Raw genomic sequence first — 14,367 nt, 5'->3', positions numbered from 1 at the left:
ATTCTAGATTTTCAGCTGTCCTCTGTGTGTTGTTTGGATTTTTAATGACTTGAGACCTGGTGAAGCAGTGAAACCAAAAGGCATTGCATTGTATTGACGCAGGCCTCAACTTGTCTAATGGTTCTCTCCCACAGGCTTTCTCTAGCCGAGCGCCTTCAGCAAACTTAATTATTCATGTCAGGCCCTTTGCATTTCAATCACACACATAAAGGATCTTTTAGCCAAAGATGTGGGTAACTGGCTCAATAATAAGTAGTCTGATTAGTCTAAAAAATTATTTACTGTACATTTCAATTGGTCGGTTGCGCTGTTTTTAGTGTAGAGAAAGTGAAAAACTCTAAATATTGTAAATCAGATCAGAAATCGAGCCCCAGGCTCATGTCACTTTTCTACATTGCTGTAAACGTATAGATGGGTATGTAAAATGTGCAAAGTAAATAAACTAATCTCATCTTTTCTCATCTCATTGTATTAGGCAACACTGCTATCATGTAGTACTATAGTGCATTGTAGAATTTAGGTGTGTATGTGTGGGTCAATTAATGTCGATTACTAAAGAAAAAGTGCATGAATATTGATTGTGAAAAAGTGCTCCTAGCTTTCAGTAATTAATTAATAAATTACATAACATTTATGAATGAGATTAAACTGGATTTCATCTTGGATGAAATATATTATGGTTTTTGATCACTCGAGTTCATATTTCATGTGCCTGGATGCACAGTTTTAAACCGTATTCTGACAAAATATAATAAAATTAATGAGAGATAATAAGACAAATGCTGCAGCCACATTGAGGTCTGCTGATATCACCTAGCGGCACAGAGCTCAACCCTTCTGTGGCATTTCATCGATTGCAAAAGTTCCAGCGAGGGCAATGATGTAGTCGATTATGCCATCCATCGTTGCTGTTTTGCAGTATAACCACATGCCATATGTGTCCCAGAGCTTCAAATGTGATTTAAGTGACCAGACTACAATCTTCAAAACGCCTCTTTGAAACCTCTACTTGGAGTTGTTTTTAAAACAGTTCCCATCACCCCGAATGCATGGTAATAACAATAATAAGTGTAAATGGGGCTCCAGACAGCCACATCTGATTTACAGACTAAATGCGTTCAGCTCACGTTTATTTTAGACGTAGCTACTCAACAGCATGCATTTACCATTTACCATTACAAGAAAAAATAAATATATATAGAGAGAGTCCCAGATTTATGATGGTTTGACGACTTATGGTTTTTCGATTCTATGATAGCTATAAGACAAAATAGTACAAATATTTAGCCTGGCAGGCAAACGTAGCAGCGTATATGCGGTACAATATGTTGGGACGCTGCCAGGATATACGCATCTCCCGCCTTGTTATGTCTTATTCTCACCAACGTATCGTACCGCATCTACACTGCTACATTTGCCTGCCAAGCTAATTATTTTTACGATTTCCGTATCGTTATGTCTCTATCGTCACCGTAAGATCGAAAAATCATAAGTCGTCGAACCATTATAACTCTGGGGACTATCTGTGTATATATAAATATTCTTTCTTTAAATGCTAAATGTCATGCTGTTGAGTAGCTACATCTAAAATAAATATAAGCTCAACGCATTAAGGGATAAAAGCTGATTGATGTATAAACAAGTGCATTATGGAATGCAGAATAATGCGCTTGTTTATACTTCCATCAGCTTTTATCCCGGTGCTGATAAGGAAATCTAAAATTAGACAATTGATCTTGAGCTTCACAACCGAGGTCAGACGTATTGATTATAATCGGCTAAGAAGCAGTGTTGTTTTTTGAGATCGTCAGCTCCCTGTGTCTGTGTGTGTGAATACCTTGCATGAATACCTCGCCTGTCATGTTTATGCAGTTTTTTGTGTTATATTGAGATGTGCATTGCTGTAAACGTGTCTGTCTGCAACCTGCCAGATTGTACCACCTATCCTTCCACTATACACAAATACCCCTCTACACACTATATGCACAGTATATAAAATATGCGCTGTCTGCCTCGGTGGAGTCCACGGTGACAGCGACAGTGTGATGGTCTTGTTCTCGGTGGTGTAGCTCCAGCCCAGGGGGGAGTGGTGTGTAAATTCTTCATGAGACTGACCTGATTTTTTTTTCTGCAGCTGCTTTTCCAGAGCTGTATACAAGTGTTTTAGCACCAGCATTTATCACTCACTTTTGAAGCTAAATTAACCTAGCACTCTGTTGTTATGCCCTGGTACAGGCAGTGCAGAAATGGGAGCCAAGCAGTCGGCGGTTGGCAGTGCTGTTTTGTCCCAGTCGCCCACCGTAGAAAATATCTACGAGGCATATGGACAAGGCGAAGAGCGCAAGGCGCACGAGCTGATCCGGATCGCCTGCCAGGAGAACAGTGGAGGACGTGCAGACACAGTAAGGCAGAACCGAATAAAACTGACTTGGCAGCTTTAGATATTTCTATTGTATCACCCCAATGAAGAAAAAAATATTCTCTCTTATTCACTGTGTTGTTGCTTGCTTTTCTCTCTTAGACATGGCCATGTTAGTTGTTGTTGATTATAGCACATGCTTATGTAATATTTTTACTGTCAGTATGTCCAGTCTGGAGGTAGTACATAATGCACCACTGAAATAAGTTGACCTAAATATACAGAGAAGCAGTTTCTCTCGACATCAAAACTAAATGAAAAGATCTTTACACACTTTACACAACTTTTCTCTTCAACTAAATCCATCCAAGAGTCAAGTCATGTCTAGTGCCCAGTAATTGCTTCTGGAACAACAATAGGAGGCTAATGATCCCAACAAATATTTGATAACGTATGTCTCACGTATGTCTGCCCATTTCTTATACTGGATTTGGAAGATATTTACTGCAAAGAAATGTTTAAGCCCAGAAAAAGAAACGAACATGGGTCAATTGAGCTAATAGTTAAGATTCTATGAGATTTGAATTTTTTGTGCATGTGCAGTAATCCCCCGCTTTACCACGGTTCGAATCTGGCGCCCCGGGTAATCGCGGAATTGCATTTACCACATAAATAATTTGTTTGGCTTATTTTCCCTTTCTCTCGAGGATTGCACGATAGATCAAAACACTTATAGGGAATTGTTTTTATGGAGGTTTATTTTGAAATGGAATTTATTTATGAAAATATACTTATTAATTATAAAATGAAGTAAAATGTTAATACAGTACTGTATACATAAAATAGCATTTTTGGGGTGGTATATATCACGGGCGGTTTTGGGACGTTCCTACCACGATAAACAGGGGATTACTGTATCAAGTCTCTTTTGAATCTTTTATTTAAAAAAGAAGACATACTTCTCGATGGATATTCTGTATTTACACAGTGCAGTCTGTTTTGTTTTCTTTAGGCTGCATTTGGATATCAGGATTGAGCAAAGTGACTGTTGTGAGGACTTAATATAGAAATTGCACATAGCAGTATTTAGATATCGGGTGTTAATACAGACTTACACTCTGAAGTTGCATGTAGATGTGCATTCTGGGTAGAGTACAAACGCAGGAGCATGTCTACCATTCTGTTCTTGAAGTTTCTGATGTCAAGGTCTCTTGTATGATATCAGCCCAAACAGTATTGAGTCTGGCAGTTTGTCAAAACCACATGATGTCACCATGAGACACATTTAGAGTAGCACATTCATATATCCATATATATATATATATATATATATATATATATATATATATATATATATATATATATATATATATATATATATATATATATATACACACAGTGAGGAAAATAATTATTTGAACACCCTGCTATTTTGCAAGTTCTCCCACTTAGAAATCATGGAGGGGTCTGAAATTGTCATCGTAGGTGCATGTCCACTGTGAGAGACATAATCTAAAAAAAGAAATCCAGAAATCACAATATATGATTTTTAAACTATTTATTTGTATGATACAGCTGCAAATAAGTATTTAAACACCTGTCTATCAGCTAGAATTTTGACCCTCAAAGACCTGTTAGTCTGCCTTTAAAATGTCCACCTCCACTACATTTATTATCCTAAATTAGATGCACCTGTTTGAGGTCGTTAGCTGCATAAAGACACCTGTCCACCCCATACAATCAGTAAGAATCCAACTACTAACATGGCCAAGACCAAAGAGCTGTCCAAAGACACTGGAGACAAAATTGTACACCTCCACAAGGCTGGAAAGGGCTACAGGGAAATTGCCAAGCAGCTTGGTGAAAAAAGGTCCACTGTTGGAGCAATCATTAGAAAATGGAAGAAGCTAAACATGACTGTCAATCTCCCTCGGACTGGGGCTCCATGCAAGATCTCACCTCGTGGGGTCTCAATGATCCTAAGGAAGGTGAGAAATCAGCCCAGAACTACACGGGAGGAGCTGGTCAATGACCTGAAAAGAGCTGGGACCACCGTTTCCAAGGTTACTGTTGGTAATACACTAAGATGTCATGGTTTGAAATCATGCATGGCACGGAAGGTTCCCCTGCTTAAACCAGCACATGTCCAGGCACGTCTTAAGTTTGCCAATGACCATTTGGATGACCCAGAGGAGTCATGGGAGAAAGTCATGTGGTCAGATTAGACCAAAATAGAACTTTTGGTTTATAATTCCACTAAACGTGTTTGGAGGAAGAAGAATGATGAGTACCATCCCAAGAACACCATCCCTACTGTGAAGCATGGGGGTGGTAGCATCATGCTTAGGGGGTGTTTTTCTGCACATGGGACAGGGCGACTGCACTGTATTAAGGAGAGGATGACCGGGGGGCCATGTATTGCGAGATTTTGGGGAACGACCTCCTTCCCTCAGTTAGAGCATTGAAGATGGGTCGAGGCTGGGTCTTCCAACATGACAATGACCCGAAGCACACAGCCAGGATAACCAAGGAGTGGCTCTGTAAAAAGCATATCAAGGTTCTGGTGTGGCCTAGCCAGTCTCCAGACCTAAACCCAATAGAGAATCTTTGGAGGGAGCTCAAACTCCGTATTTCTCAGCGACAGGCCAGAAACCTGACTGATCTAGAGAAGATCTGTGTGGAGGAGTGGGCCAAAATCCCTCCTGCAGTGTGTGCAAACCTGGTGAAAAACTACAGGAAACGTTTGACCTCTGTAATTGCAAACAAAGGCTACTGTACCAAATATTAATATTGACTTTCTCAGGTGTTCAAATACTTATTTGCAGCTGTATCATACAAATAAATAGTTAAAAAATCATACATTGTGATTTCTGGATTTTTTGTTTTTAGATTATGTCTCTCACAGTGGACATGCACCTACGATGACAATTTCAGACCCCTCCATGATTTCTAAGTGGGAGAACTTGCAAAATAGCAGGGTGTTCAAATACTTATTTTCCTCACTGTATATTTTAGGACTGTATTATGAACAGCTGGAGGGAAGTGGTTTGGATTGAAATGCCTGCCATTCCTTATTTAGTTTTAGTCTTTTTTTTTGTGATTTATTATTTTTGGGATGTAAACTGTTCTGATGATCGACTTTGACTTTTGCTTTTGATGTACTTTACAATAAATCAAGCATTTTCTACCTCATCTAAGGTGTAGAATATGTCATGCAAATTAAGAGATCTGAAATGCATTAAGAAATGGTAATTAATGTCAGGTTATTGATGCTAGTTCTCCACATATGAATATTCGCAGCTGGTAATAATATTGATTTTAAGACAGTAGCAATAGCAGACACTGAAATGCAGGGAATAGAAAACTATTAATAAATAAAGTAAACTTTTTTCCCGCTTTGTTATATCTCAAAAACTATGTAAAGTATTAAAGCTTTTATTAAAGGGCAATTCGCTTATATTAATTTCATGGAGAATTCATTCTATTAGCTTGGGTATAATCTCATCTTATCACATGTTGCAGTAAATTATCTTACTCTCACATCATGCTGTAATCTACCCTGACCTGTTCTGTAAAAAAAAAAGAAAAGAAATGAATATTTCAATACAAACTACAGTAATTCAGTTTATGTTTACATCAAACATCACAATGAAAATAGTAATCTTTGTGACTGATCACGTCCTGGTTATTGGTGCTGAGTCTTTAAAATAATGCTTATCTCCTTTGGTTTTCACACAAAATAGTGTCATAAATTGTACACAGAATGGTGTGAAATAAAGGACCATCCGATTATATTACTGAATTAGCGAAATAGTAATTCTATGTTTTCGAGTCAAAGGAATTTAGACAAGCAATTTTAATAGCTAATTTACAGTAACTTTACTTTTTGTGAGCTCCATCACAACACCTCATCAGATATTGTCTTAGGGCATGTCTTTTTATGTTTTATTCTTTACTTGCATTTTTTTTAAAATAATACAAACATTTAAAAATAATAACCTCAATAATATCTGCTGACTGAGCAACCAAAGAAGGCAATAAAGTAACCAAGCAATCGAATGCTCTAGAACCAACACAGTGAGCAAATTTGTTATTTCAGAAGTGCGTATCAAGCTGGTAGCCCTTCACATTAATCGGAATTCATTCACATACCCCAAAAGTAGCTCTCAGTTTCAAAAAGGTTGGTGACTCCTGCTCTAGAAGGTTGTGTGCTCTGTTCATTATTTTTATTCTTTATATTAAATTTTTTTTTTATTGGTAAAATTCTGGCATTTGGCAGTCACCTTTGTTCAGATGAGTTGAAGATGATCCTATTACAATGGAACACTTGAGAGTCACAGGGACCCAGCAGTGGCATCTTGGGATTTAAAATCTCAGCCTGCCAATCAGAAATCCAACATTTAACCACTCAGCTACCACTTTCAACATTTTTTCAATGTTGTTTGCATGTGCTTTTTGCAGCTAGGGCTCCTATGTGCTTCCAGTCGGCATGGAGACATTGAGAGTGTTCGGTTCCTGCTGAAAGATGCTCGGGTCACGTTTCCTCAAGAACCCAGAGAAGGAAATCCTGCTGTCTTGGCTGCACATTACGGTCATCACACAGTGGTTCAAGAGCTGCTGGACTCCATTCAGTGTAAGTGACTTTATTTAAGACTCCCCACCCTGCTGTATTCTTGATGCATATATTTGTGACCGATTTAATTTTTGTGTGTTAATATTAAACCACTAAAAGATTTAGCAGTGTCATTGATGAACGTGGGTTGTGTTACAGTTTAGTTGTGGCTTATTATTTATTTCTCATAAGTTATCTGGAATTTTGGTCATTTTTTTTGTGCCCAGATAATTGTAGCATGAGACCATTTTTTCTGCCAGCATTTGTTACATACCCATGAATTGATTGGCAGTTATTGCCTTGGTTTGGGTAAAATAAATATATGAATGAAGCCTTCTGAAATAAGAAATGAGTCTACCACATTCTAAAGGCACATAGCTTGGTCTATTGAATGTGTTTACAAAGTACTGTAGATTTAAAGCTGAGCTGTGTGCTACTTTGGAGAATTAAATAGCATTTAGCTTGGTCTGGATTAATAGTAGGGATTAATAGAAAAACAAGACTTTTTTTAAAAGCACATCTGGTGTGTCCAAAATAGAAAAAGGAATTCAAAAAATTGCACACACCGGGAACTGATTTTGGTAGAAAATAAATGCCACGTTTAAAAGGGCTACATTTGTGTTTGTAGGCTTACTGTTTTTCCTTGTGTCACCTTTCTATAGTTCCATGCATCCAAAAAGATTTGTTGAACTTGATGCTGGCGACAGCATGCCAGCAGGGCCATTTAGAGGTGGTGAAGCTGCTGATTCTCAATTACCAGGCCGATGCAGAGGATTGCGCACTACATACCGACGAGTTTGCAGTTATAACTGGCCTGCCGCTGTACGCTGCCGCCCGGGCAGGTACGTTAACAACAAATGCCCAACATCGGTTTGGAATTATATTAACGAGAATTTCATGCGGATTCTTAATTATGAATTTTTGAACGTGACAATCAGCTGCATTTATAGACTTTGCTCTAAGAGCCCAAAATGGTGAAATATTAGCATTACTATTTTTCATAGCATTAGTGGTCTTAGAAAACGAGGAAGAATTAAGCAAATGCACTCCTGAGAGCTTCTGTGCCACCATTGTTTCCTTTTGCTGCTGCAGCATACCAATGATTTTAATGTTTTTTTTCTATAGATAGGTGCCAGCAGGTGCATCCACAAGGCTTTGGCATGTAAAGAAATCAAAAGAAAAAGCCATATCCCTATATTTCTAAAAAGAAAAAACTTAAGCTAAAGATTATGCCATTTGTTGTCCAGGAATGTATATAAATCTGAAAACGACAGAGGATATATGATTTCCAACATCATTTTCCATTAAAAGCAGCACATAACTTCCTAAAACTCCATCAAAGCCGTATACTGTAAGGGAGTCACACTCCGCTAGCAGGTTTTAAAACCCTTTAGAGTGAATTGAACTTTTACCACTCCATCTGTGAATCTGACCCCTTACCCAAATATTCAAGATTAAAAGGACATTCAATTCTGTATTATTTTGGTAAGATACAGTTTCTTACAGTTAAGGTGTTAAAGGTAGATATAAAAAATATCCGACAGATTTCCGAAACCATCACATAATTACCAGTAATAAAATATTTATACATACTATACCTAGGAATGGATTTTCACAGTAAGATTGACTAAAAATATGTAGACACCTGACTGTCACACCTTATGTGTCCAAACTTCACCAAACTGTTGCCAAAATGTTGAAAGCCCAGAATGGAGTAACATACAAGTACAAGTTCCTTTGATTTGCTCCAGCGTGTACATTACCTCTACATTGGTAGCTTCATGAAGACATGGTTTGCTAAGTTTAGTGTAGATTGTGAGTGGCCTCCACTTAATCCTAACCTCACCCCCACTAAACACCTTTGGAATGACTTGGAATGCTACCTTGCACCCATGGCCTCCTCACCCTACATCATCACCTGATCTCACTAATGCTCTTGTGGCTGAATGATCACACATCTTCATAGCCATGCTCCAAAATCTACTGGAAAGTCTTCCCAGAAGGTTATTATACGAGTGAAATTATTCATTGTATAGTGTAAGTGGTACTGAAAGATCGGCTTGAGCTAGAGTTTCATTTACAGCGTAGCTGATTTAAATTCTAGGAACTGAAACACCTGTATGAGCCACACAGTCGACTACATAACAGTAGCTCCTTCAGATGACTTCACACGTTACTCATCATGCCAACAGCTAAAACACGTTCGTTATCTAACCCGAGACCTGCAATTGATACTAAAACCACAGAAATGTGCTGTCAGTATTGCATATATTGTTGTCTCAGTGGCCTTTAAACTTTGTTGTGTATCTGATTGGTTCTTTGACCTAATCTGAAACCACATCCTTAAATCAGATTAGGGGATTTTAGATGAGGTTTTTTTTGTGCTACCTACTGTACTTTCCTTCCATGATTCTGGCGACGCAAGAAATAGTTCCTCTTTAAGGCTAAAGTGTGAGGCAAGAGAGGATGTTACACTTCCTGTTGTAGTGTCACCGTGATTTAAAGTATTCTCATACCTCCTTGCTTCCTGGGTTCAGGAAATAAGGAGATTGCTAGGTTTTTGCTGGAGAATGGAGCCTGCTTCTCTTCGTACACGTTGATGGACCACGGCACGTTCGCGCAGGAGCTGCTGAGAGAGCGCCTGTTGGAGGACAGGGACACACGCAGTGACGGGAGAGTGCAGCAAGTGAGCATATTTTAGCAGTTTAACCTAAGTCGACAGACACCCCGGTGGTTTCGAGTCACGTAATGTTTAAAGACACTTACTGTGGATTTATTTACAGTCTGAATCTTTAGTATTTTCAGAATTTTGTATTCATTTAATACAATCACATATAATTAATTGTAGCTGCATTCAAAACGTAAAATCTATACCTAATGACAGGTGATAGCTGTCACATTTCTTTAAAAAAAAAGGTACAATAGTCAGCCAAGTATTTTTATTCAGGTAGTGTAATGTTAGTTTTATTTTTATTAGTTCTTTTCCTTATTCATCCATGTTATATAAGCTAATGAGCTAGATTTTCCTGCCCACATTAGCGTTTAATAAGCTCTTTCTTCCTGTGCCAATTTAGCTTGATTTATCAATATATGCTAATATATAGCTAGAATTGTTTACTCATGACACCTTTGACATACATTTGTTTATCTATGCCAACATAGATAAACACATGCTACTGTTCAGTTCTATGTATTTATCAGCCTAATGCTAATATTTAAGTACATTTATTTACCCTGTATGTCAATATTTAGCTAGTTGTATCCACACATGTTAGCATGTAACTATATTTACTTATTTATGGTAATATTGGGCTAGGTTTATCTGTTCATGCTGATATTCAAAAAGGACGTTTTGTTTTTTAAATCCATGGTAATATTAGGATTATTAATTAATTATTAATTAATTATTAATTTATCAATGCTTGTATTTATTCAGACTGTTAGATATATGTATTAATTTATTTATTTTATTACCTACCTATACAATCTACAGACCACATTTACCCACATTAATATTTAGCTATATTTATTTACATTATATGGACAAAAGTTTGTGGACACCTGACAATAAGATTTGCATGTCTTGTTTTTTAAACATCCTATTCCACATTTAATCCCCATTTGCTGTTATAATAATTTCCAATCTTCTGAGAAGATGTTTCACTAGAAATTGGAGTGTCCTTGATGAGATTCCTGCTCATTCAGCCGCAAAGATGATGGCGGCGTCAGGTAGGGTGTAGAGGCCTGGGGTAAAGTCAGCGTTACAATTCATCCCAAAGGTGTTTAGTGGGTTTGAACTCTCATGCATTCCAAGCCAACAGTTTGGGGACGAACCACATGTAGCTGGAAAAGTCAGGTGTCTCAATACTTTTGTTTATGTAGTGTATCTATCACCGCTTTTAGATTTATCTTGCAGGTTGGCTTTTAAGTAAAGTTATTTACCCACACTTATGAAGATTATATTTATTTAGATTTTTTAACCCATACTACTTTTAGATCAATTAATTTGTTTATGCTAATAATTGGTGTGTGTGTGTGTGTGTTGGTGTTTATGTGCCTGTGTGAGTAAATTATGTGTCAGTGGAGCAGCATTAGCACTACTGTATGTGGATTACTATTTGTCTTCTCTGATTAATGTTCTGCAGCCGGTGAGTGTGCAGTGGTCAGGGTTAAAGCTGCCATGGTTGGAGCTGGACTGGTTCCTGGACGTTTCCTCCAGGATCACAGTACTGGATGTGTCACACAACGGCCTGAGTTCCCTGCCCTCCGTGGTGCCGTGGGGCCTTATAAACCTTCACACACTCAACCTCTCTCACAATAAGCTGAAAGAGCTGCACACACCCCAGTCCTCTCAGGAAATCATCTGCATCAGGTACAGTAAAACATCAAAACGAAATGTGCAAATTGCATAAGGGATGTAAATGTGCATTACTTTTACAGTTGTATGTATGCAAAAGATTTGGCACCCCTTATCGAATTACAGAATTCCTGGCGGCTCCATCCTGAGCATTCTCCTACCGATATACCCCATGTCCCTCCTCTGCACATGTCCGAACCATCTTAATCTCGCCTCCTTCACCTTGTCTCCAAAACGTCCTACATGTGCTGTCCCTCTAATAAACTCGTTTCTAATTCTGTCCATCCTCATCACTCCCAACGAAAACCTCAACATCTTCAGCTCTGCTACCTCCAGCTCCACCTTCTGTCTTTTACTCAATGCCACTGTCTCTAAACCATACAGCAGCACAGGTCTCACCACAGTCCTATAAACTTTCCCTTTTACTTTTGCAGATACTCTTCTATCACAAATCACTCCTGCCACTCTTCTCCACCCACTCCACCCTGCCTGCACTCTTTTCTTCACTTCTCTAACACACTCTTCATTACTTTACACTGTTGATCCCAGCTACCTGAACTCCTCCCCCTTTACCACCTCTTCTTCCTGCAGCCGCACCACTCCAATGCCCTCCCTCTCATTCACACACATACTCTGTTTTACATTTTTTCATTCCCCTTCACCTGTCATTGTTCACTTTGTGAATCCAAAATCTGTGTAACAGCTTTAATTATTTTATCATCATTACAACACATAACATTATTTAAGGTATTTGGACATATCCCCTTTTGAGTCTTGTTCCTCTCAAGGTTTCTTCCTCATTCATTCAGGGAGTTTGTCCTTGCCACAGCCACCCCAGGCTTGCTCATCAGGATAAATAAACATAATTTACTTACATTTTTAAGTTTTGTAAAGTTGCTTTGAGACACTGTCCATTGTGCTTTAAAATAAAATAAAACGTGAACATATTGTACACTGTTTGCACAAAAGTTTTTTGGCACCTGATCTTGTACAAGATTTGTATTTGATTTTAGAACATCCCATTCCACATTTGGTCCACGTTTGCTGTTTTAGTCTCCTTCACTCTTCTGCAATAATGTTCTACTAGATTTTGGAGTTTGCGTGCGAAGATTTGTGCTCATTCAGCCACATGTGCATTAGTACAGTCAGGTACTGATGGAGGGTGAGAAGGCCTTGGGTGCAGTCAGCGTTCCAATTCATCTAAAGATGTTTCAGTGGGCTTGAGGTCAGACTATAATAGATATAATAGATAGAAAATAGATAATAGATCCTTAAAAGGTGACTATAAATTTGCAAACAACCTATTTTTATTTAGCCTATTTAAATAATAAACGCATAAATCAGCATTTGTCCAATGATTGTAAAAGTTTTAAATAAACTTATGTTTGGTAAACCTAGGAGTAAATGTCGCCCTATTTTTTAAAATCTATTTCTATTGTATTAAATATCACCTTGATATTTCACACCACCACCACCACCCAAAAATAAATGGGTTTATAATTTTTAGATCTGTTGCTTGTAATATTTACCTCAGCCTTAGAGCCTGATTTCTTTGTTGGTTCATCATGCCAAAATGTTAATTAAATAAACATGAAATAATTTACAGGGAACATTGGATCTTAATATCCACATATTGATTTGCCTTTAAATTAATAGCAGTAGTTATACTGATCTCGGTATGAGTCCATTACCCTGCTCATTTTTTAATAAGCATACTTCAGTGAATTACACATTTTCCAAAAAAAATTAAGTACAATGTGATTAAATGTGCAGTAGACTGTTAATGATGCAATAATGAACAAGCGGCACAAAATTCATCATTCTGAATGTATTGCACAAATAATGACCAAAAATGTCATGTGGCATGTCATTTTGGTTCTAAACCAATAAACATAGTAGTGTAATAATTATAATATAATAAACTCCATAGATGCCCACTGAATCACCAAACCTTTCAAATGCCATGAGCTTGAATTCTAATCATAATCTACATTGAAGTCATGATTGTATAAAATCTAGATGCATAGCAAAATATATTGAGCTATAATATTCATTTTAAACCAGCACGACAATTAAAAACCAATATAAACCAGGTATTCTGGTACTCTGTCTCATGTCACATTTCACAGAGAATACATTTGTAGTTAACACATCACTATGTAATAAGCTAAGGAATGAATGGATAATTGACTGTTTGTCAGGTTTTCTGATGATTTAAATCCATGACAGTTTGTCAAGCACTTTAAAGTGGTCAGTGATAGGGAGAGTTTGTTTGGCGTGGCCATTCTGGTTGCTCTCAAACTACCGTATTTTTTTGGACTATAAGCTGCTACTTTTTCCTCACGTTTTGAACCCCGCGGCTTAAACAACGAAGTGGCTAATTTATACATTTTTTCTGGGTTTTTCCAGGTTTCACAAACTTCAAGCCAAAAAACTGAACCCCATAACATTAGACCAATGAAATTTCCGAACGGAAACGAAAAAACGCACCTCACCTGTGTTCTGAGCTGCACGGCATCGGGAGTAAAAACTTCAATCGGGTGATTTTTAAACGCACGGCGATGCCAAAAGATAAACTCCCGAGAGAAATAGTTGTGAAAGGAAGTTGGAAGACAGTGAACAATGACTTTCTTGGTCGGCTACTGTTTAGATACAAGCCGTTGTAGCGCGTCGAGTCAGGGTGAAGGGAGAGCTCGCTTCTGGCATGCTATTCCCAAAATTCTGCTATGCTCCTAAAGGAAACGCAACATATTTCACCCGTTACACCGTGTGTAACATGTCTTTTGTTAAAGCCTGTGTAAAGTACATTAGTGCAGCTTATAGACAGGTGCGGCTTATTTATGTTAAAAATAAAAATATTTCATAAAATTCAGTGCGTGCGGCTTATATATGGGTGCGCTTTATAGTCTGGAAATTACGGTAGGTGCTTTATAAGATGGTAACAGGTATCTATATTAATATGTACTCGTACTCAGGCTGAACATTTTTTATTGATATACTCCATAATTGCAAATAATATATACGCATTTCCTTGCTTCT

General features: G+C 37.8%; 1 protein-coding gene across 1 annotated transcript in view; it reads left to right on the top strand.

The window, feature by feature from the left end:
- Positions 1 to 14,367, top strand: part of lrrk1 (leucine-rich repeat kinase 1) — a 108,780-nt gene that overhangs the window by 17,909 nt on the left and 76,504 nt on the right. Inside the window, exons 3-7 of the mRNA XM_083558967.1 lie at positions 2,236 to 2,402; positions 6,821 to 6,992; positions 7,634 to 7,813; positions 9,509 to 9,657; positions 11,117 to 11,343. Of these exons, the coding sequence (XP_083415093.1) occupies positions 2,236 to 2,402; positions 6,821 to 6,992; positions 7,634 to 7,813; positions 9,509 to 9,657; positions 11,117 to 11,343 (895 nt within the window). The remainder of the gene's footprint in view (positions 1 to 2,235; positions 2,403 to 6,820; positions 6,993 to 7,633; positions 7,814 to 9,508; positions 9,658 to 11,116; positions 11,344 to 14,367) is intronic.

The sequence above is a fragment of the Silurus aristotelis genome (genome assembly GCF_946808225.1).
Source record: "Silurus aristotelis genome assembly, chromosome: 13".
Classification (NCBI taxonomy): domain Eukaryota; kingdom Metazoa; phylum Chordata; class Actinopteri; order Siluriformes; family Siluridae; genus Silurus; species Silurus aristotelis.
The sequence above is the reverse complement of the archived record's forward strand: the minus strand, read 5'-3'. Positions and strand labels throughout refer to the sequence as shown.